Here is a 23,537-nt window from a genome sequence, read left to right on the forward strand (position 1 = left end):
GGAGGTGTGGGAAACCCATGTACCATCCCAGCCAGCTGCTAAGGTTGTCATCTGAGGGCTGAGTTCTGCCCAACTAACATCCCACAGGAGATATTAGTGTTAGAATGCAGAATGAGCTCTCTAGTTAGACAGTGAGAGTCCGAGCTTCTTGTTTCACTGGACTGCAATCTCCACGACCTTTTTCAAGGTCATGATCTTTCCTGTCTTTTTCGTTTTTTCTATGCCTGAGATAGTAAGCATACTACCTCTCCTTTCATAGCCTCCTTTGGCGTATAAATTAGTCAGTTATTCATGAAAGACATGGGGGGCGAGAGGGAGCGAGCTTAGTCTTAAGTGGTGCTGCCATGCCTTCTAAATTCATTGCGGTCTGCTTTCCTTTAATTAAAAATCATATTTCATGCACGTCCTTTTTACAAACTAATCTGCTTCCAAGATAAGCTACTAGTCACCGAGTGCATCACCCTTGCACAAAATCTTAATTTTTCAACTTGTGTCCAAAATGAATGGAAAGTGTACACACCAAGGCCAGAATGGAAGAAGTAGAAATATCTATTTCCTAAGATGGATTTGTCCATCTCCTCAGTAGAGGAACCCGGTGCCAGGGGAGTGGTTAGCTAATGGGAGGCAAGAGGCCCTCTAATGGTTCCCAGTTCAGGACTTCACTCTGGTAATACACATCCTTCGGGAAGAGAATATTACAAACCCAGAATTCGCCAGAACTTCTGTTTTTATAACACAGGCCTTTTAATTTAAATGATAACATTTCTGCTTCTTTTGAATTGCTGTGGTATTAAGAAACCCCAGCTGATAGCGTGGGGACTCAGGGGCGGCTTTATGCTGTGACCCTGCTGGTTGCCATGTTCGGCTGTAAGGGCTGTTATAGACGTTTGTTTTTTCCTGTGTAATGTCACACCATCCTTTTCTTCTTCGATCATTTGTATCAGATTTTGTACTTTTATTATACTTTACATTCCATAAGTATTTACACATATAGAGAGAGAGAGAGCATATTTTACCATTTTAAACTTATTTGGAAAAAAATCTCATTACTCACCCATGCCTCATTATTGACATCCTTAGTTCATCCACAGCAGGTGAAATTCAGCTGGCTTGCTTCTGGTTGGGTCTGTGATCTCTTTTGCCTCCTATCCATTCGTAGCTTAGTGTAAACACTCATGTCCACACCAAGATTTGTCCTCTGAAAATGTCCCATTCCACCCAGATTGCTGAACCCTGTTTAAAACATTTCTTAAAAGCACAATGTGGGGGCGCCTGGGTGGGCGCCTCTGCGAAGGCAGAGTTGGGCCTCTGCCTTCGGCTCGGGTCATGGTCAGGGTCCTGGGATCAAGCGCCACATCAGGCTCTCTGCTCAGCGGGGAGCCTGCTTTCTCCTATCTCTCTGCCTGCCTCTGTCCCGACTTGTGATCTTTCTCTCTGTCAAATGAATAAATAAAATCTTTAAAAAAAAAAAAAAAAAAGGAGCCTCCTCTCACTTTGTTTCACACACTTTGTGCTGATTCCCTGACTAGAATTACTTCAGACTCTGGTTTGAGATCTACATTTTGGAAGCTCTTTCCTTCTCTTTCCCCATTTTCTGCTGTAGATGTTCTTTTGGGTCACAAGGGAGGAGAATATTGCCTTGTTTCGTGACACCCTAGACCCCTCACTTTTCTCGGGTTACCTTAGATGCCATGTCTTTCTGTGAAATCACAAACCTTGTTCTCTTACTTCCTTTGATTTGTCTTTCACTGTGAACCCAACTTCCCTTTGCTACTAATGTGTTTTAACAGAACCCTGAAAACGCAGAATTCCTTTGTAATCTGAATATTCGTTCTGCCCTGTCTCAGGAAAATAGACACTCTGTGTCTATTGACTGCTCACAAAGCCTATTCTTGGCTTCTGGTGGTTGGATGACACTAGCTGAACCCAGTGTGAAGCATCCTAGATAGTCAGGTCTCTGTCCTTCCAGTAACTCGAGAGAGCCAGCCTGAGACTCCGCACTTACCGGAGAAGCAAAACTTGATAACATATCTGAAACTAGGATTTTTTTGTCTTCATCCCGGAGTTTGGGAGAAGTGAGGGTAGCAGAAGCTCCATTTTTAAAGCTCTGTTCGCCCTTGCAAGGACAAACCGACAGAGCTTTCCAAGTCAGCCTTTTTAATAAACTTTAAAACTTATTAGTAAAACGTCCAGGTTGATCTTTTATCTCTGAATAAGAATGTCAGAGAGTCCTAACGATGGCTGTCCTTCTAAACAAGAACCAGGTATGTAGAGTTCAGGCTCAAATGTACAGCGGGATTCTGAGTACCTATGAGAGGATCCTAGATATGCCAGTCAGCAGAATAGACGAGAGCCTGTTTTTCGTTTGAGATCATTTCTACTTTGTCAAAGGGGATTTGGATGGGTACATTTTGTTCTGGGAATGTGAAGAAGTGGAGAAGTATTTCAAACTATGTGACTATTTATCAGTGGAGAAATGCCACAGAGCAAGCTACTTGAAAATTGTTGACTCTCTTGATTGGCTGATTTTATTGCCACTGTGATGGACATAAATGACTTTTGGTGGGCAGGTTGGTGGTAGTCTTGGGTCTGCATCCTGTTGGGTCTTAGAAGCTACTTTGCATCTAGGTCTGTTACCTTGTTGTATCCAGAAGAAGCTATTATGAGACTTAACTAGAAGTAATTGTTAGTTATTAAACACCTGTCTCTCTTTGAGACATCCGAGAGCAGAGAAGCTTCAGAGAAGCTTCGAGAGCAGAGAAGCTTGAATTCATTGCAGCAAAGAGTCCCGATATAGTGACAGAGTCTAGTTTTTTAAGTACTATTATTTCCTGACTCTTGAGTCATAAGGTGTCTTGGTCAACCAAGCTAACATCCTCCAAAGGATTCGTTCTGTGTTGGTTTTTGGAAAATTCATGGAAATGATTACTAACACCAGGTAAATAATTTTAAATACCTTTAATCCTTTCCTTTGTTGCTAGGAGTCTTGGTTTATGTGACTTCTACTCTGTGAAGTCCATAGTAATTATCCACCTAACGTTGAGTAATTCGGAATTAATGAGGAAGTACTTAAAGAATCATGGCGCCAATATAAAAATGTAGAGATGAAGGGAAGCGTAAGGGTGGGTGGGAGTTCCATGCTGAAAACTCTTCAGAATTGGGAATCATCTTCAGGAAATTTTAAGGAAGCTAACTTTTAACATGCCTCTGTGGGACAGATACTCGATCGTGTGAGACTGGCTAAATTTTAAGACCTTTCAATGTGATATGAAGAACTGTTAACAACAAACAAGTGTAAAAGTTGCCCCCATTTGAGTCATGTCTCAGGACTGTCAAGATAGAGCTGAATAAAACTGATGTTTCAGGATGATGATTTTTTTTTTAAAAACTGTGGTTTTAAAAAAAACCAACCAACCAACCAATGAACAAACAAAAAAACACCTAACATAAAATGTACCATCTTCACCATTTTAATTTTTTTAATTTATTTATATATATATTTTTAAAGATTTTATTTATTTATTTGACAGACAGAGGTCACAGGTAGGCAGAGAGGCAGGCAGAGAGAGAGGAGGAAGCAGGCTCCCCAAGGAGCAGAGAGCCCAGTGTGGGGCTGGATCCCAGGACCCTGGGATCATGACCTGAGCCAAAGGCAGAGGCTTTAACCCACTGAGCCCCCCAGACGCCCCCCTCTTCACCATCTTTAGAAATGTGCAAGGCTCAATTCACTTTTTTTTTTTTAAGATTTTATTTATTTATTTGACAGATAGAGATCACAAGTAGGGAGAGAGGCAGGCAGAGAGAGAGGAGGAAGCAGGCTCCCTGCCAAGCAGAGAGCCCGATGCGGGGCTCGATCCCAGGACCCTGGGATCATGACCTGAGCGAAAGGCAGAGGCTTTAACCCACTGAGCCACCCAGGCGCCCCTCTTCACCATCTTTAAATGTGACGCTGCTGCACGACAGATCTCGGGAACTTTTTCATCTTGGAACACTGAGTAGGTGGATTTTACGGAAGTGGAATTGCGAAGAAACTGAGAGAAAAGATTATCAGCACCAGGCCTAACTTTATGCCCAGCGCAGTGGCAGTGGCGGTGGTGATTGGGGCAGAGGTGGGGGAGGTTGTCCTGTGTCTCCAGCATCATTTGTAACCTCAGGAACAGAACCGTTCTCCCTTCAGGGCAGAGTTAGAATAATAGGGTGTGAATGTCTTACCAGCTGTTTGACCTGGGGCAACTGAGCTTCTCTGGGTCTCTGTCCTCATCTGCAAAATGCAGGCGTTTATTCCCCCCCCCCACCCTCTTTGTTCGGAAAAGGATTTAAAGTGTCTTAAAAATGCATGTAATACAACAGTGGTCAAAAGAAAGAAAGACAGCAGAGTAAAAGGGAAAAATCGTAAGCAGATAGAAAAAATGCAAGGGTTAAAATCACCAGACACAGAAGGATGACTTACAAATTGACTTTAGGCTTCCTACCAGCCAAAGCAAAGGTGGGAATATAGAGGTGATAAAAATGTGTGGCACACTTCATTTTGACCATACCGTGAGGATCCTATATGAGATAGGATATGGAAAAACAAACAAATCGCTTGAAAATTACACCGTCTGACTTGATGAGTAGAAAGAATGAGTACCTCTAAGAAAAATATACCTAGAAAATTATTTGTCCTATCCTACTTTTCAGATTATAGATACAAAAAGGATGAGCTTTTCAAGAGACTGAAAGTTACAACTTTCGCCCAGCTGGTAAGTTTAACAGTCCTTTGGAGTAAAGACTCCAATTTGCGCTGGTTTATGTGAGTATTTCCAATGCCACACTAGGTAATGTTTGCAGAAGAGTTCCTTCTGATTCTTTACACCTACGGGAGGATTGATGTGTGGTGTGTGTGCTCCCTCAAGGGCAGTATGAACACTCTTCTTTGGTAAGAATTTTATAAAGTGCCTTTCAATCATGACACTTATGGCTTAGGTTTGTTTTTGTTTTTGTTTTTAATCTCGCACCCTTTAATTTAACATTTAGAATCTAGAATTGTGGTCTTTGGATTGTTGGGATGTTTTTCTCCGTGAAACCAGGTGATTGCTATGGGCTATTTGTTACTTTGGGAAAGTCACTTTCTTCTTTCATTTGAAAATTATGGACAAAGTGTCTCTCGGGCCCCCCAAACATGAGTTTCATTGATGTACCTCAAGGTGGATCTTGGGTCTTAGGAGCTGAGCTGTGAAAAGTGCTTTAAAAACTGTGTGTAGGTATATTGTGTTGTGCTGAATCTATTTATAATTACATTTATTTCCTCATTGCATGTAGAGTTGTTGATTCAGTTCTGTCGTTGTAAGTTCTGCACGTTGAGACTGAAATATATATGATTATTTATTCACGTTTCTTATCCCAAATTGCCTTTTTTGGTCTTTTTAGTTTATCACATGATGTTTTAAATGAAGCTTTTTTTTCTGTAACCACCATTTGCATGCGGTATGATTATCACTCTCAAAATAAGGAGGCCTGAGATTTAGTCTCCAATGGAGGACACTGCCGGTTCCTTAAACCCAGAGATCTTTGATGTTTGATGTTTCCTCCTCTTTTATAAAAGACAATTGCCTCTGTTTAAACACAAACATACATGCCTCTATACATTTCATTCTTTCTTCTGTCAGGTCGTCCAGGTTGCTTCCCTCTCTGATCAGACACTGGAAGTCACAGCTGAAGAGATTCAAAGGCTGGAAGGTAATGGGAATGGAGGATGTGGGGTAGATAAGTGATCGACCATTTGACCGAAGTGCTCGCTCCGTCTGCCTTCGCTGAGCCGCTGTGTTCACAGAGAACTGGGACTTTGATGGATCTTTTGCAGTTAGATTGTTACTCTCTGAGAAACGCTATCTAGTGCTTTAATTGTTAATTCGTATTTATTTTCAAAAGCCATCTGGTTTTCTGGCTCTAACATTTGTAGTTTTAAATGTTTGATGTGTTTAATATACTAATTACTTTCCAACAAATATTTTTAGTGCCTTCTCTATACGCACAGGTCCAGTATTAGGTGCTAGGAGACCACAGAGATGAATAACGCCCGCTCTGCTTACACGGAGCTGGTAGCCACAAGTGCGCATGCACACTCACATATGTGTGCTGCATGAGGAGAGCGGGAACAGACGCACAAAACCACGAACTACCAGAAACTCATAACGGAGAACTGGGGAGAAGCCATCATTTGTTGAATATATATTGCTAAGTACTGCACTCAAGTTTTCTTATTTAATCTTATCGAAAACTCTAGAAGGTGCAGTTTAGAGATGAGAAGCCCAAGCCTCAGAGGTTACATTACTTGCTCAAGGTGACACAGCCAGTAAGGAATGGGCGCAGGATACACAGGTTTGCAGGTGTCTGGTAACAATCAGTGTCTTTGCTATGGGAGTTCTGAGGAAGGAAATGTACTTTCCAGTTAGAAAACTGAGGTAGGCTTTCTTAAAAAGCTTTTGAACTGGGCCATAAAGGAGGGGAGAATCTCAACAGGGTGCAAGTTAAGGGTGAGGTTCTTGCAACCTGAGCAGAAAGGCATGCAGAGAATGAGAAGCTCCATGCGAGTTTGGGCAACAAGTCATACAGCCTGGTGGCCGTGGGATGGGTGGGGGTTGGGGGTGGAATGGGTGCTGGGTTGGAGATAAGGCCACGAAGATAGGCTTCTAGAAGCTCCAGGTTTCCTTTCTGAAACACCGAGTGGAAAATAAAACCCCTTAGTTGTACCCTCATGAAAAAGAATACACAGAGTTAAGGTCTTTATTTTATCCTGAGGTACTCAACCGTCAATGTGTAGCTGTTTACTGAAGGGAAAGGTGTTCTGTGAAGGTTGATAGAGGCCAGGAATCTGACTTCTGATTTTAAGACAAGTTTCTCAGGAAGTCCGAGCCCTGGTTTTGTGCGACTTAACTGTCATCTCCCAGGGCTTGTTTTTGTTAGAGAGGATAAAGAGCATCTGACAAAGACAGGAATTTATCTTTGACAGATGCCTCTCACACTGCAGAGAAATAAGGGCTCTTTGTAACAGAGATAATTGAGTCTCCTCATAGAAGTACTCCCAATTTTAACCTGGTTATATAAGTACCTGGATTTGGTCCTTTAATTCATTGCAATTGCAGCACTGGGACATATGGGCACATGCAATTTTCTCTTCTGAGATGAATTTGCACAGCAAAATAGGCTCTTATAAAGTAGGACACCATAATGTGTGAGTAATATTAGTGTTTTTCTAGTGCTCTACACAGAATAACAACTCACTCAGGAATGCCTGTAGAACAGATTGTATGCATATTGGCTATTTTTGAAGGAATAAAAAAAAAAATCTCCTTTTGTAAGGTTTATTGTTTTTTTCCTGACTTAAAAGTGTATTTCTAGAAAATTAGAAAACGGCAAAAAAAAAAAAAAAACAAGCCAAAAAATATATAAAGAAAATTAAATAATCCCTGCTAACATTTTGCTCTATTTTACCCCTATCTAACTGTCCAACCAAATCCCTTCTCTTTGGGCATACTTGTGAATTGTGCTGTTTCACATTAACATTTTATCATGCATACTATCCTATGTCATCAAATGGGCTTCAAAACCTGAATTATGAAGGTTATGTTGTCATATAATGCCAGTCCTGTGAATACACCATAATTTATTTAACTATTCTCCTTTTGGACATTACAGTTTTTCTAATTTCTCACTTTTATAAAACAATGCTGTAATGTAAATACATAAACGTCCGTGTGCTTCTGATTATTCCCTGAAGATAAATTGCTGCAGATGGTCAAAGGATAGAACCGTTTTAAGATGCTGGATGCTGATTCCACATTATCTCCAGAATGGTTCTTCCTGTTCGCATTCCCAACAAGTAAACGAGAAGACCTGTTTCTCTTCATCCTAGGCATTGCTGAATAATTATCACTTTTGCAAAAGTTTGCCAATTTGGTAGATGAAAAGTGGTATCTAATAATTTTCCTTTGAATCTCTCTGATCATGAAATAGACCTTTGTTGTATGTATGTATACCTGTTTCTTCTGAGAACATTACATGTCCTTCCCTATTTTTTTCCTCTTGTGGTACCTCCATCTTTTACTGATTTGTAAAAGCTCTGTATATTAGGATATCTTTAAATATTGGAAACCAGTACAGCCTTGAAAATGAATGAGAAAAAGCTTTACTTAATGATTTGGAACAGTTTTCAAGCTATATCATTAAGTAAAAATAAAACAACAACAAAAAAACCAAAGTGTAGAGCAGTATGAATGGCATTCTCCTGATATGTAAAAAGGGGAAGAAATAAAATAGATGCTAAAGTCCATGGTTATTTTATTTCTGGAAGGAGACGTAAATCTCTGAATGTAGTTCCCTTGGGAGAGGAGCCTGAGGGCCTATGGGTCTGCAGTGGGAAGGGACTTCCCTTTCCCTATTAATAGTTTTATCTTGTTTGCATTTTTACCTTGCGCACAGGATCTTTTTTCAATTAAAGCACTAGTTAATTAAAAAACACTTTGTAAATTAAGTATATTAACCTTTTCTCATGCATCTAGGTCATAGATATTTTTCCTAATTTGTTACTCACCTTTTAATTTTCATGTTGGTTTTTGATATACACGAGGTTTGTTGCATTTTTACAAGATTAAATCTATTAGCCTTTCATGTTGTGTTTTCTTTTATTGCCTTAGGCTCATAAAATCCAAAACAAGATAAATGATTCACCTATACTTTCTTCTGTTAGCTTTGTTGTTTGTTTGTTTTCCTACATCAATCTGTTAATATTTTGGTATATGATGCGAGGGGGTTTTCTAAATTTGATTTTTCTAGATAGTAGGCACAATATCCCACCATCATCTATTCAGTCGTTCTCCCTTTACCCACTGATTTGTGATGTTACCTTTAACATATATATTAGCTTTTTATGTATATTCTGGGTTTTATTTCTGTGTTCTCATATTCCATTGTTCTGTTTTGTGGTTCAGCATTCTTTTGGTCATTTATCTTTGCAATATATGTTACTATTTGCTAAGGCATAGTCTCTAAATTACCCATATGTATGTATGCGTGTCTGTGTGTGTGTATGTGATATAAATGTAAAATATTTACATATATTTTATATTACGTATATATAATATTTTATATATATATAAATATTTTTTTCTCTCTCATCTTTAAAATCCCTTTAAGCTTTTCAGAAATCCCATTGGGATTATTTTATGTCTAAAAATTAAGTTTGGAAAGAATTAATATCATTTCACTTTTAGTCAGCCAGTCAGGAATGTGAAGGTACATCACTGTCTTCATTCAGATTGTCTTTAATGTCTCTTAAATAAAACTTTCAGAAGACCTATAAAGGTTGTAAGTTTTTACAGGTCCTTTACATGGCTTAGTATGCTTATCTTTGAGGAGAGGATATCTTATATTTGCAGTTGTTACTGTAAACGAGATGCTCATCATATTCCTTTCTAATTGGCATATTAAAAAAAGTAGTTTTTTAGTATTTTTTTTAAATTTAACCACATGTTTATTTCACTTATGCTCATAGGATTCTTCTGAAGTTTCTAGGTATATATATATATATCGTATGCAAAGTAAATGTTAATATTCTCTTCAATATCTAGGCCTCTTAGTTCTATTTCTTCTCTCACTGTACCAGTTAGAATAGCGAATTCTCAAACTTTTTGGTATAGTCTCCCTCCGCACTCTGAAATTGAGGACCTCAAAGAATTTTGGTTTATGGACATTAAATCTGCTAATATTTAGGATATCAAAAAATTTAACTGAGAACTTAAAAATATTTATTTACTATTTCATTTACAAATAGTGATACTGAACCCATTGCAAACATAAATAACATTTTTATGCAAAATAGTTGTATTTCCAAAATGAAAAAAAGTTTACTGAGCATAATATTGTTTTACATTTTTTTGTAAATCTCAATGTCTGATTGAATAGTAGACAGCCGATTCTCATGGCTTCTGCATTCAGTCCATTGCAATATGCTGTTTGGGTTGAAGTACATGGAGAAGATCTAGCCTCACATGGATCTGTAGTTGAAAAAGGGAGAATCTTTTAATAGCCCTTTCAGATAATCATGGATACATATCTTCAATACTATACCAAAACCTGACAACCCGTAGCTTCTTAAAAGTTAGTTGTAATGTGGAACCTGAAACCATATCAATGCGGGTTTCATACTCTGTTCCACTAAACCCATTGGTCTGTCATGTACTTTGAATTAATCTTCTTACCCGTGCATGATTTTATAACATCATCCATTGGTCATTTGGAAAAGATTGATTCATCGAGTTATGAAGATCTTCCAAACATTGACAAATTTCATTCATTACACAATTCAAAAAATATATATATTTATTAAAATCACCACCTATCTTATCAGAAAAGTCATTAAGTACAGGGAGGCAGTCAAGCTCCTGATGGTGCGAACAGGGTTTCCAAAATTCTGATTTTTTTTTTTCAAAATTGAATCATCATAACAGATACCATCAGTTGTTTTCCTTGAAATGACAATCTGCTTAGATCATTTTTGAGAAAATGTCTGCCACATGCACGAGTCTAAGTAACTGTAATTTTTCTGTCAGTTTTCCTCCCAAGTAAAAATGGTGTTCAGGGCAAAAGCAGCACTAATCACACTAATACTTTCCCTTGAGACAACCATGGTGCATCTTGGTTTGGAGCCGACTTGCTATATGTGGACTCCCCATTTCATCCCACAGAATATTCAAAAGGTGTATACTTAAAGATGAGATTTAATAGAATTATGATTATGGCTCCATCGGGGACTTTTTCCCAACATGACTGTCCTATTTATGAACCGAGCGTATCCATGATGGTGAACAAATATGACAGTCACTAATAAAACTCGGTACTTCTGCCCTGATTGTGGTGTGCTCACAGTTGTAGCCCCCATCACTTTGGCACCATTCGTGCAAATATCAACACAGTAGGAGAGACCTCGCAGGTGCCCCTGAACAGGTCTCAGGGACTCCTGGGGTCCTAGACGTTAGAACTTCCGGGACAGTTTTATAACCGTGACGGAATTTCCCTGTCTTGACCTAATTTCAAGGGGACTGCCGCACACGTGAATACACTCGGAGGTCAACTTCACCCATTTATTCCTTTGCAAATCTTAGACCATGAGTCCTCGACGACTTCAGAGCCTGATGATAGGGAAATCGGTGCCCGGACCAACGGGAAGGGGAGCCCCGGGGAGCAGTCGCCAAGCCCCATGCAGGTCCTAAGCAGCACGGGAGCAGGAGACTCCAACCGCTCGACTCTGCAGAGGTACGCCTATCGCTCATCGGTCCAGGGTTTTCCCTGCATTTGACTTCATACTCATCTGGACCAGTTTCAGTGATTTAGTCGCCGTAGAAACAGACTGGCAGTAGTCAAGTCCCGCATTTTCACCCCAGCCCTTCTAATTTTCCCTTGGTATAAATGCCACCGCCTGAATCTTTTCACAGCATCTTAGCGAGGATGAGAGTATATTGCTAGGAGAGCATTCATTTCCACTCCCTGATTCCATCCTTCTCAGCTTTCCTGGATGCAGGTTTGCTATTAGGACTTAAGTTTACAACTACTATCTTCTGATTCCCACTCCCGCCCCCTTTTCTGTCTGCCGCAGCTTATAATTACCCTGTCTGGAATCAGAAGAAAAATAGAGTGCCATGCGCCCTGCTCTGATATTACGCAGGTGCAAAGGAGCGTGAAAGCAGCCTCTGGCGTCAGTTCTCCAACGGCACGGGACTGGGCCTCCTTGCCGCATAGACTGCGATGCAACACTTTCTCACAGATATTAGGTGTTGATTATCGGTTGGTGCTGATTTTCAGCACACGACCATCCCTTCTACAAGCAAAACAGTTGTGCCAGAGAAACTAGGTCTGCTAGAGAACGAATTGCTATCATCAGTACCACTATTATTTTTTTAAGATTTAATTTATTTGAGAGAGAGAGCACAAGTGGAGGGGGAGGGTGAAGCAGACTCCCCACTTAGCAGGGAGCCCCATGTGGGGCTGGATCCCAGGACCCTGGGATCATGAATGCAGCCAAAGGCAGATGCTTAACCGGCTGAGCCACCCAGGGGCCCCAGTACTACTGCTATTTTTTTTAATAACTATTTCACGCAAGAACTTTAAAATTGGAATTAGCAACATGGACCAACAAGACTTCCACTGAGGGTGCAGCTTCGTAGGGAATAGATTTTCTTCTTCCGTGCAACAAAATGTGCCCTTGCTGGCATCTAGTTACAGCATTAACAGGTCTAAGTGCAGAATTTGATTTTCCTGCGCGGGGAGAGGAGCCATCAGGGGACACGTCGTCAGATTTGCCTGGGAAGGGCGTCCTCTTACTTCAATACAGGCGTTTCACTCCTTGCCATTTTGTTCATAAAACCCACTCCTCTTAAGCCTTTGATTCATATTGTTTACCCCATTTTGTCTGTAATCTTAATATGGTGACCAGTTTTATGACCTTAGAAACATAACTGTCAATGGCGAGCTCATTCATTTAATCCTAGTGTTTCCATTGTCTCATTATATGAATATCACTAAATCTAAAAGCCTCTTCAGCCTCAACACTGTCTCCTATAAACTGGTAGTAAGTACAGATAACTTTTGAAGACATTAAGGGTCGAAATACCTATCGGATAAGTCGTATAAATAGGTGAGAAACATTAAAATGATGTTGGGTGGTTTTTTTTTTTCTTAAGATGTTATTTATTTATTTGACACAGCAAGAAAAGGAACACAAGCAGGGGGAGTAGGAGAGGGAGAAGCAGGCTTCCCGCTGAGCCGGGAGCCCAGTGCGGAGCTCGATCCCAGGACTCTGGGATCATGACCTGAGCCGAAGGCAAATGCTTAATACCTCAGCCACCCAGGTGTCCCCCGATGTTGGTTTCTAGTGCATCTAATGTACATAGAAAGCCTTCCTTTTTCCTGTCCTACCAACCTTATTCTTTACCGCTTTGTTCTGATTTCTTACACTCCTCACAATTCCATTAGATTAACTGTTGGCCTCTTTCTTTCTCTGAATGCTGTCCTTGTTGCTGGAGGTGGCATGTGCCCAACGGTTTCTGCCCCCTCAGCCATGCTAATGACCTAACATGCATTCTCTGAAGGTGAGTATGGATGGACGCCTGGGTCCCTTCCTCGGGGCCCAGGGTGCTAGAATAGGAATCCATATGGCCATGCATTCAGAGGCAGAACCGAGACACCATTTCCATTTTCCTTTTTCTTTGAAGTGTCCTTTGAAAAGACACTGAGCACTCTCTGACTCTTCTGAAGAAACTCATTTGACCTTGAAGGCACTCACCCCTGACTAGTTTCTGCCGACCTTCTTTTCACTTGCAGCGTCATCAGTGGTGTTGGGGAACTGGATCTAGACAAAGGGCTAGTGAAGAAAGCAGAGCCCACCACCAAAGACAAACCTTACCCCGACTGCCCCTTCCTGCTACTAGATGTGCGAGACAGAGATTCTTACCAGCAATGCCACATTATTGGAGGTAAGAGAGAGAGAGGAGGCGTTCTAGTGTCTCACTCCAAGAACAGAGCCTGTTTTGGAGTCCTGGCAGGCTGGAGCCACATCCCAGGGGCAGCAGTTAAGGAGATTTTCTGTTAGGGGGATCCAACATGGGAACCTGGAATTGGGCTCTGCCATAATGCTCTTGAGAGAGGCAGGTGACATTCCCAGATGGCTCTGGGGCCCCGTGCTAAATGTCCTCAAAGGTGACATGAAGCTTCCTAATGTGTTCATAGTGCCGTTTCTCTTTTCTCAAAAAAGTATTTAGGTTTATGGCTGGTGGATTTTGCAAGTATGTTTCTTTGAGCTTTTAAACTTTAAACCAGCTGGGAATTTGGGGCCAAGTTGTACAGAGAGCTACAAACCGCCTGAGCTTTTTCTTCTCTTTGCAGCTTACAGTTACCCAATTGCAACTCTGTCTAGAACAATGAACCCTTATTCAAATGACATTCTTGAATATGTATCCTTTGTTGCATTTTAAGGAGTTGGGTGGTTTGAGGACTGTAAGAGTCAAACTTATCATGAATCATGCTCCTAGGGAAAAAAAACTCTGTAAAGGACCTTTGATATTAATTAGCTTACTTAGCATATTTTAGAATTTGGATTCTTAGCTGTTGCTGAGTACCCTGACCAGCCTGGCAGATGCTTCCAAGCCATCCCGCAGTGGGCCAAAAAACATTAGGTTAAAGTCTGTGATCTGTTGAGAGTTAGTCCTAAGACCTATTTTTCCCCCCAAGAAATCTTTCCCAACTAAAACTTCAGAGGTAAATTTTTTTTCTTTCTGTTTTAAAATTTTTTCTTTCTTAAAATTTTACTTAATTTTTTTGCTCATAAAAATGACACAAATAGAAAATAATTTAAGCACTGAAAAATATAAAAAAGATTGATAATCATACAACTAACAACTCTGATTATGTTTTTTGCATATTTTATTTCCAGTTGTCTTCTCTGTATTCTTTTTAACAAAGGAGAAATCATACTGGAGATATAATTTAGTATTTTGACTTTTCCTCAGTTCATAGTACAGGGTATTCCTCCAGGCTAACCCAAGCTCTTTATGAACTCCATTTTTTTTTTTTTTAAGATTCTATTTATTTATTTGACAGAGAGAGAGATCACAAGTAGGCAGAGAGGCAGGCAGAGAGAGAGGAGGAAGCAGGCTCCCTGCGGAGCAGAGATCCTGATGCGGGGCTCGATCCCAGGACCCTGAGATCATGACCCGAGCCGAAGGCAGCGGCTTACTCCACTGAGCCACCCAGGCGCCCATGAACTCCATTTTTGATGCAGCACATTATCTCGTCTTACTATATACTGTACTATGATTTACTAAACTCTTCCTCTCTAATGGGCTTTTAGGTGGGTCTCCTTTTTTTTTTTCTAGCATAAATAAGGCTGCTGTGGACCCATGGGACAGAGAGGTTTTTTTATTTCCTCACCTGTGAATGGAGATTGTCATACCTTTCAGGGCCTTGAGGATTAAAGAGCTAAAGGGTGTGAGGTGTGGAGTTAGTGCTGTCTTGGACCACGGTGATACTCGTTTATAAAAATAAAAAGAATACCTAAATAAAATGGAAAAAAAAATTAGAAAAAAAAAAGTAAATTAAAAAAAAATTTTAAAAAGAAAAAAAAAATAAATAAATAAAAAGAATACCAGCTCATGTGGTTTCCATGACAAGGGAAAAAAAAAAAGCCAGGGAGTGCTGATGTGCGGGGTAATGGTAATGATGGGGTTGTCCAACGCTCTCTGAACTCAGGAAGGTGACCCTAGACCATTCTTTGTTCCTTGGGGGTTTCTGGGTAGTCTAGTGCAGGCGAACCTTAACTCCTGTGACTCTTAGAAAAATGCCCACGGCAAGGTCATCATTCTGTACGACGATGACGAGAGGCTGGCCAGCCAGGCAGCCACCACCATGTGTGAGCGGGGCTTCGAGAACCTCTTCATGCTTTCCGGAGGTGAGTGGGCTGTACCCTGCTTGGGATTGAAAGCACAGATATTTGGACTCAAAAACCCTTCAACCCCCTCCCCTATCACCCTTTTCCTGTGCATGCTCAGAATTGTGAATTCTGGAAGGAGAGAGAACCACGCTGGCTGCAAGGGGTCAGGAGTTCTGTGAAACTTCTCTTAGCTCCGTCAGCACATGTTTTTAATTCCTGAAATACTGCTGTTGCTATAGGACTCTGGGAGGAAAACTTAATGCTGAAGACTGGAGCAAAAGGATTTCTGGTGGAATTCTCAGAATCCCGCCTAGCCATGGACATTTTCTGGTGTAATCTGCTTCATGGTGAAGCAATTAACATGTCCCGTCCTTGTGCTGGCTCGGACTGGAAGACCAAAGATGAGGAGACACGCAGCCGCCTTCCCAGGCCTTCGCCTCACCACGTTAACGCTGCTTTTTCTGATGCTCTTTCACACCCAGGTCTAAAAGTCTTAGCTCAGAAATTCCCAGAAGGACTGATTACGGGTTCCCTGCCAGCGTCTTGCCAGCAGGCCCTTCCTCCTGGCTCTGCCCGGAAACGATCAAGCCCCAAAGTGCCACCCCTACCAGCTGAGAATAAATGGAGATTTACCCCAGAAGACTTAAAAAAGATAGAATATTACCTGGAAGAGGAGCAGGGTCCTGCAGACAATCCTAGTAAGATATTTTGACCTTTAGAGATCATGTTTTCCGTAGACCTTTGAGATTTGCAGCTTTGAACATCACCTCCTCGTACGAAAAGTTTGATCTCTTATATTCAGTCTTAAAATATTTGTAGGGGATGGGGAGTGTGCGGGTGCTGTGTGGGGACAGGAGGGACAAGGGGTGGTGACCCTAGGTTGTGGGAAGAATTAGACATTGCATGTAGACAGAGAAAGGGTTTATCAGTCGGATAGCGTACGTATTCCAGGCAGAGCGGAGGGGCTGAGTTAAGGCCCTAGGATTCCCTCTCCGATGGGCTTTGTTCCCCTCTGTGGCTTCTGGGCATCTTGAAACCCCTTCCAGCCTTCTCTTGAGCACACTACTTTCTCTTCTCTTTCCCTTAATCCCTCCTGTACCCATTTCTACCAAGAATGAAGGCCAGGCTAGGCTGGTTGGGGATAACGGTGGGGGGGGGTGGGGGGGGAGGTGGAAAAGGCAAAAGCTCTCCGGGCTTCCTTTCCTCCCTGCCTCTTCCCCACCTTCATGCTGATGTCAAGGATGAAGAGTAGGTTTTAGCCTAAAGTGGACACTGAATAGGACTTCATTAGCTTAAAAGTGGTTGTACCCTAAGACTTCATTAACTTGAAAGTGTACTTGGCAGATCGTGCCCAGAGTCATTCTTGCAGCTCTGCCCCTGCTTTCTCGCTCCCTCAGGCCGCCTGAGCCAAGCTAACGCCTCTGGAAGAGACTCCAAGGTTCCAGGCACCCGCAGCGGTCAGAGCCTGCCGGCTGGGGTCCCCACCGGCCCCCCGAACCCCCGCTCACTCAACAGCGGCCACCGGCAAGGAAAGCCCTGGAAGTAAAGACTTTGTCTGTCTTAGTTGAATAAATACTTTTTCTCCTTTTGGAACCCCTGGGCAGTTCCCAAGTTGGTCATTTTCAGAAACTGCTGCAGAGGAAAGACCCCCACGTGTGACAGGCCCTCTTCCCTCTGCCCCGGGGCCAGCACTTGCCTGCATCCAGCTCAGAAGGAGTTTTACAAAAACCAGAGGCATGACAGGCTCTAGCGTCCTCCCTGTTGTTTACAGAATATTTAAGTTTCTGAAACCGAGCAGGAAAAAAAAAAGTCTAATGTTTTAGGCCCTTAAAAAAAAAAAAGGCCCAGCTTGTATTGGGTCATAGCCTGCATTGTTTTGTAAATTCTTCAGTCCCTTCTGGTATGTTCTTCCCAGGCAGTTTTTTTTCACTCAGTGATCTTGGTTTCATGAAGATTCTCCAGGTGGACTTTGCAGCGCCATCGGGGGGGGGGGGGGGGGGGGTAGGGGGGGGTGCTTCTCACCTCTCAGCACCCCCCCCAGCCATGGGCTCACTGGTCTGTCATGAGTTGGGAGGCGACGGGAGACACCTGGAGCACTGCTTGGTTTTCAGGTGTGTTAGAGCCACCCTCACACTCCCTCAGTGTCCCTCCCCACTGGCTGTTTTCCTGGAACCAGCCCTGTGATGATGCGTTCTCAGCTGCCTTCACACAGGACACCAGGGCTCCTCACCGGGACTCCCTGTCCACCGGATGGTCCTGTGTTAAGGGCCACTGACGCACCCCCACTGCCCACCCCGACCTGCCCCTCATTGGCGGTCGGTCTCCCCATTGTACGTTTCCACTCCCCAGCTCGGGTCCGTCCATCTTGGATGGATAGAAATCATGGCCCCTTGAAAACAGCAGCGTCAGTCGGGCGACCTCAGGCACACAAGGTGAGGACAACTCCATGGTCCTTTGTCAGGGCTGACAGCCCCTTTAAGCCCTAGCTTTAAAATACAGTATTAGTCTAATTGAGTAATTAGTGCAATTTCCTGCTTACTTTTCATTCTCATGACTGAGCTGTGATTAGGAGGTTGTGATTATAGATTCTGGTTTGGGCCAGAATTTTGAATCAGCATTAATTGAATTGCTAGGTGACTGACATTCATTCCGTCTAATTGGAGGAACAAAAGACCTCAGGTAGGATGAGGGACTCCGAAATCATCAGGCAAAGGGAAAGAGCCTTGTTAATTTTTATGGTCTGTGATCTGTAGCTGTGATAAGGGACCGAGGAATAAATTGTACACTTTGTCATGGCAACCGGCTTCTGAAAAGCCAACTGAAAATTGCCTGTCCTTAGGTGGTTCCTGCTGCCGGTAAGATTTGCCTTAACGGGACCATTTTCTTGCCACCAAAAAAAAAAAAAAAAAAAGGAGGAAAGGAAGGAAAGAAAAAGAAAGAAAAGAAAAGAAAGAAAACGTACCACAGTATTTCTGTATTTCTAGCATTGGGGGCTGTGTTTGTAAGAGAAATAAAGGTAATAAATATCTCAGAGAGACATATGGAAAAATAACTCTCAGATTCAGCCCAGTTCTGTTTTAGTGTGTTTATTCTTCTCTACTTGATTTCCAAAGTGCAACATATTCTGACGCTTTAGAAATCAAACAAACCAGGGACATTGTTCAGATGTCAAGCCGTGCCCAATTTTCCACAAGATTCAAGAATCCTGTATAAAATGCAGCCAATGTACACATAGCTTTAATGAGGAGCCTGTCATGTTGCCCCATAAATTTATTGCCTGAGAACTTAGTTCAGCCTTTTGCTAATGCCAGAATGCTCTGGCTTTTTATTTTCTTTACGGCTTAGATTTTAAAAAATGCAAATTTTTTCCACACTCAACTTTCCCCTAGCATGGACAAGATTTTCAGCCATTTATGACACATATACATTTTCAAGGGGGGAAAAAACTCTCCCTGTAACAAAGTTCTGTTTATGCCATTTTAAAGTTGACTAGTCAGGAGTTTCGATTCCCCGTTCAATTCTATTTTGACAGGAATGGTAGTCCTCCTTTGTTCCCACTCTACATTCCAATCACCAGACACCCCTAGAGTGTTAGAACCTACTTTGTGTGTGTGTGTGTGTATATATATATATATATATATATGGAAAGTCACTGTAGCCAAATCTCTTAGAATCGCTGTGCATTTAGCTGCGACATCTGACAGGTTGAATATATTTATGTGTGTTTCTCTGTAGCGCTTTGCCTGTTGATAAGGATTTTAAATCACTGCTCCTCAAAGACCTCTTCTGATTCTGCTCTTTGTGTGTTAAGTGTCCACTCGCAGCCAGTTTTTTACACGCTCGAGTTACTGCTTTGAGTGTTCTACTCTGCTAGTTTCTTCATTGGATTAACTGACATGTATTATTGAAGTGATCGGTGGTACTTTGTGCAATTATGAATGTTGAAGATTAAAGTACATAGTTATTAATTTGTTGTTTGCTATTCTTATGCTGAGATCTGCCAACTTCTCTTTTCCTCTCTGTGGAGATGACCGGGGGGGGGTGGGGTGGGGGGTGCTGCGAGACCGAAGTGATTTGAAAGCATGCCTCTTTTCACAGCATCTCCCCAGAAAGTACTTATTCTTCGTGTAAAAATCAGGACATAATTCCAACCAGAGTGAGGGACCTTAGCTCTCCAGACAGAAGGCCTGGGTTTCTCCTCATGTTCAGGCAGGGGCTGGTGGTCCCTTAAGCACCTCACAGCAGGACTTTCTTGTCCGTCTTCCAGGGGTTGACGGGCTGCACTTGCCTGGGAACGTGTGACCCCCGCCTCCCGACCCCCCCCCACAGGATGGCACTTGCATTAATGATGTATAAATGCGTTCCACCTGAGCAGTGCTGATAGCCAAAATCTAAATAATGACTCCCGTGCTTTAAAGGGGTGTGTCTTTAAGGAAGAAAGGAGAAAAGCAAAGAAGCAAGAAAAGGAGTGAGGGGCTATGGCAGGGGTGGGGGGTTGTGGGGGGTGGGGTGCGGGAGCTACATTACTCACCCAAAAATGAAAAGCTTATTTTGGGCTGTAATAATGCCAGGGTTAATCTTTTTTTTTTTTTTAATATTTTATTTTATTTATCAGAGAGAAGGAGAGAGAGAGAGCACACAGGCAGGCAGAGGTGGAGAGAGAAGCAGGCTCCCTGCCGAGCAAGGAGACCATGCGGGACTCGATCCCAGGACCCTGGGATCATGACCCGAGCTGAAGGCAGTGGCTTAACCCACTGAGCCACCCAGGCATCCCTGCCAGGGTTAATCTACTGAAAGGTATAGAATGATGCAAATGACCTCAGAGTAATTTTATTTTTTGCCTTTAGTAGAACACCAAAATCAGTGCAGTCATGTCGGACTTGTTGTAAATCAGAATTACAAGAGAACAAATAGTAGTGTTCATTAGTTGCTGAGGGACCTTTTTTTTTTTTTTCCCCTGTGGAGCTATTGGGGTTATACAAAAATTCTTAAGACTCCAGGCCACTCACCGAGAAAACAGGACAAAACAAAAACCTTCTTTTCCCCAATTCCCTGGTGGAATATCAGTGAAATCAGAGTCCTCGGCTAGGAAGAAAGATGTAGGTAATTTTTCTTGTGCTGGTTTCGGGTTCTGTCATGTCACATATTGACTATAGATTCAGTCTTTATGTTATCCGACATTTTGGCAGGGGTGGGGGTGTCATTAATTTCTGTCCAGCGGGATTTACGTCCCCGACTGCCTTCTTCCCCCACCCGGATGATTATTACCGAGAACCTTCCTTTCCCCGGTTGCAGCCTGTGGTCATTGTCTTTCTTGGCCATTTAGATTCATCACAATTCTTTCAAAGACATGATTCCTATACTTTTCTTTTTTTACAAGAAGCTTCAGAAACATACATTATAATTCATCAGTTTAATTACGTGGGCATGATGATATGCTTATATGCAGTTCAATTAATTTTTTGATTAACAAATATATTTTTTTCCTATAAAAACAGGAAATAAGACGCACTGTGCTCCCAGAGTGTTCAGAATACGTTTGGGCAGCAATACTTTCCCAAAACGGTAGTAATTATTGACACTGTTGTCGCCGTGTCCTTCAGCTGATCCGTAGGTCCGTTATGGCGTGGAAAATGTAAGAATGGAAATTTGTCAGCACTGAATTCTGACAAAACAGGATTCAGTGCGTGATTTTATGCGTGTTTACAAAAGCCTGTTTGTCACGCCGCGATCCGCGATCCCCTGGCGGTCTCACTCTCGGATGCTGAGCCTCCTTTGTTCTGAACGCAGAGGCAAATGCTCTTCGCCTGTGTAACATCTCGAGGCATCTGGTAAGATGCGTGGCAAACAGAGGCCACTTATTAAATGCTCCTGACTGATGGACTGCCTTTTTTAAAGGATGCGAATACGTCTTCCAGTAGACATTATTTTGACTATAAGCTCCCAGAGGGTGAAAATCACCTGCGATAGGACAGTGACCTTAGGAAGCGCGCGTGAATAAACGCACTGAAGCTGTCAGGCCTGCGGCCTGGGGTGGGGCGCCCGTTACGGGGGCCACTCGGAGCTGGCCTGCCGACCTGGAGACCCCAGCAAGCTCGTTATCTTTTGTCCCTGTGTACATCCTGCTTTTGTAGGAGAGGCATTCACAAGCCTGAGATTTTTAGATTACCCACTGCAGGGGGCACCCTGGGAGCTGTTAGGGCCGTTATTATTACCCGGGCTATGTGCAGTCCGCCCAGCCCGTTTTCATGGTCCTCTCAGGCTCCCAGTAGCCTTTGGAATTCATCAAACACAGGTGGCACACCGTCCCCATCCGAGAGTGGGTTCTTTTTCTCCCTTGTTTCAAATCTCGAAACTCTCCAGATAATTAATGATCCTAGCAAACGCGTACTGTTTGTTAGGCTGTGTTTCTAGACTCTTCCAGGTGTGTTTTGGCTCAGTTCTCACAACAGTCCCATGAGAGGGACACCCCATTTTTCAGGTGAGGGGACTGAGGAGCCAGTGGAAATTAACCAACTCGCCTCGAGCCCCTAGCCCCTGAGCTAAAGATGAAGAAGCCAGGAGGCGACCTGAGATCCGTGGTTTCTGAGCAAGTTCATCCTGACCGCTCCGCTCTGTCTACCCACATCAGCCATAGGCACTGTGCTCTCCCTCGGTAACAACCCCGGTTTACCAACGTGAATGCAACTTGCCCTCGGGTATTGGCCTCCCTTCCCTCCTCTTCCCATGCAATCCCACCGAAAGCTTGTCCTCCTTGGCCTGCACAAAAGGCAACAGGAATTCAGAGACTGCACATCTGCTCCCGGGAGTATGTATTTCCACAGATCCACAGTCTGTCTGACTCCCACCGCCTGTCCTGAGAGCAGGGGCGCCAGGCTTTCTGGAATCCGTTCTGTGTCCGAATGAACACGAATGAGGTCTCACTTTAAAAACGGGAGTTACAAACTTTTAACCTGTCAGAAAAGGAGGCTGTTTTCGTAAATTGAACTATTCATTTAATAAACCGCATTGATATGATTTGTGTCCGATCGTTCCTTTCCTTTGGGGTGAGGTCTCTGATTTAGCCTGAGACGTAAATTGCAGGAATTGGCTCCCGGCCACGGGCCTGGGTCTCGCGGGAGGAAAGCGGCGGCAAACCTCTGCCTCCATCCGTGTCCACAGAGCGTTTGCTCCACTGCACTCTCCCCAGAATGTAGCAGAATGCCCTCCCTGTGGTAGAGTAGGAGACTTTTCATTTTCTTCTTTGCGTTTGGCCATAAACGTTTGGCAGTCTCCGTCTCTGCCGTTGTTAGGTGATTAACTCAACTCACAATTCGAGTTGCCAAATTAATGCAGATCCTGAAAGCTTTGGGGAAAATTCATTACCCTGTGACAGTTTTTCAGATTTGATGGGTCCTCTGTGCCTCTCTCTCAGAGTCCTTCCTTCATGTGGCTGATTTGAATGTGATGGTTGGTCAGATCAGTTTCCTGGGAGTAGCGCCTGGGGCTGACGATGTTTGCAGAATGATGTTTCTATCCTTGGAGTCCTTAGGACAAGAGCCCTTCTGCACCCTCAAACCCACCTGGCCCCACTTGCCCTTGCAGAACCCTCACTGAGATGATGAATAGCACCGCACTAGATGAGGGACCGGTGAAGTCATATCTGGATTGTAGTCAATGACATTTCAATTTGAACTTCAAGCCAAAACCGGAAAGCTACATGTGCATATCTGAGTGTCCCTTCAAGAGGCCACCCGAAGGATTCTCGTGGACCACCAATGGCCCACAGGCCACGTGGAGAACCATCTAGAATGGTGTTAGAAAAAAGCCGAATGTGTTCATTTAGAAATAAAGACTTTTGGAAAGCCCTGGAAAATGGGCTTTAGCATAATCAATTCCCCAGATTGCTGCAGGAACCAAATGCGAGCAGAACGGGCTCTTGGGGATTTTCATCTGAGCTATGGCAGACTGCTCAGGGAACAGCTCCCAACTGGGAGCAGGGGAAACCCCTTCCCTGGGTAGAAACACTGCTGCTTTCAGTTCTATCTGGAGTATACATTTTTCCGAAGTAAGAGTCATTGTTCTAGGCAAGATGGAG

The 23,537-nt window shown here is 42.9% G+C and overlaps 1 protein-coding gene across 1 annotated transcript in view; it reads left to right on the forward strand.

The window, feature by feature from the left end:
• Window positions 1–19,428, forward strand: part of CEP41 (centrosomal protein 41) — a 48,982-nt gene extending 29,554 nt beyond the window's left edge. The window contains exons 4-11 of the mRNA XM_046021631.1: window positions 4,681–4,742; window positions 5,649–5,718; window positions 11,142–11,292; window positions 13,357–13,508; window positions 13,918–13,985; window positions 15,364–15,478; window positions 15,943–16,158; window positions 16,858–19,428. Of these exons, the coding sequence (XP_045877587.1) occupies window positions 4,681–4,742; window positions 5,649–5,718; window positions 11,142–11,292; window positions 13,357–13,508; window positions 13,918–13,985; window positions 15,364–15,478; window positions 15,943–16,158; window positions 16,858–17,006 (983 nt within the window). The 3' untranslated portion in view covers window positions 17,007–19,428. The remainder of the gene's footprint in view (window positions 1–4,680; window positions 4,743–5,648; window positions 5,719–11,141; window positions 11,293–13,356; window positions 13,509–13,917; window positions 13,986–15,363; window positions 15,479–15,942; window positions 16,159–16,857) is intronic.
• The last annotated feature ends 4,109 nt before the right edge of the window (window positions 19,429–23,537 follow it).

Source organism: Meles meles, chromosome 10 (genome assembly GCF_922984935.1).
Source record: "Meles meles chromosome 10, mMelMel3.1 paternal haplotype, whole genome shotgun sequence".
In the NCBI taxonomy this organism is placed as follows: domain Eukaryota; kingdom Metazoa; phylum Chordata; class Mammalia; order Carnivora; family Mustelidae; genus Meles; species Meles meles.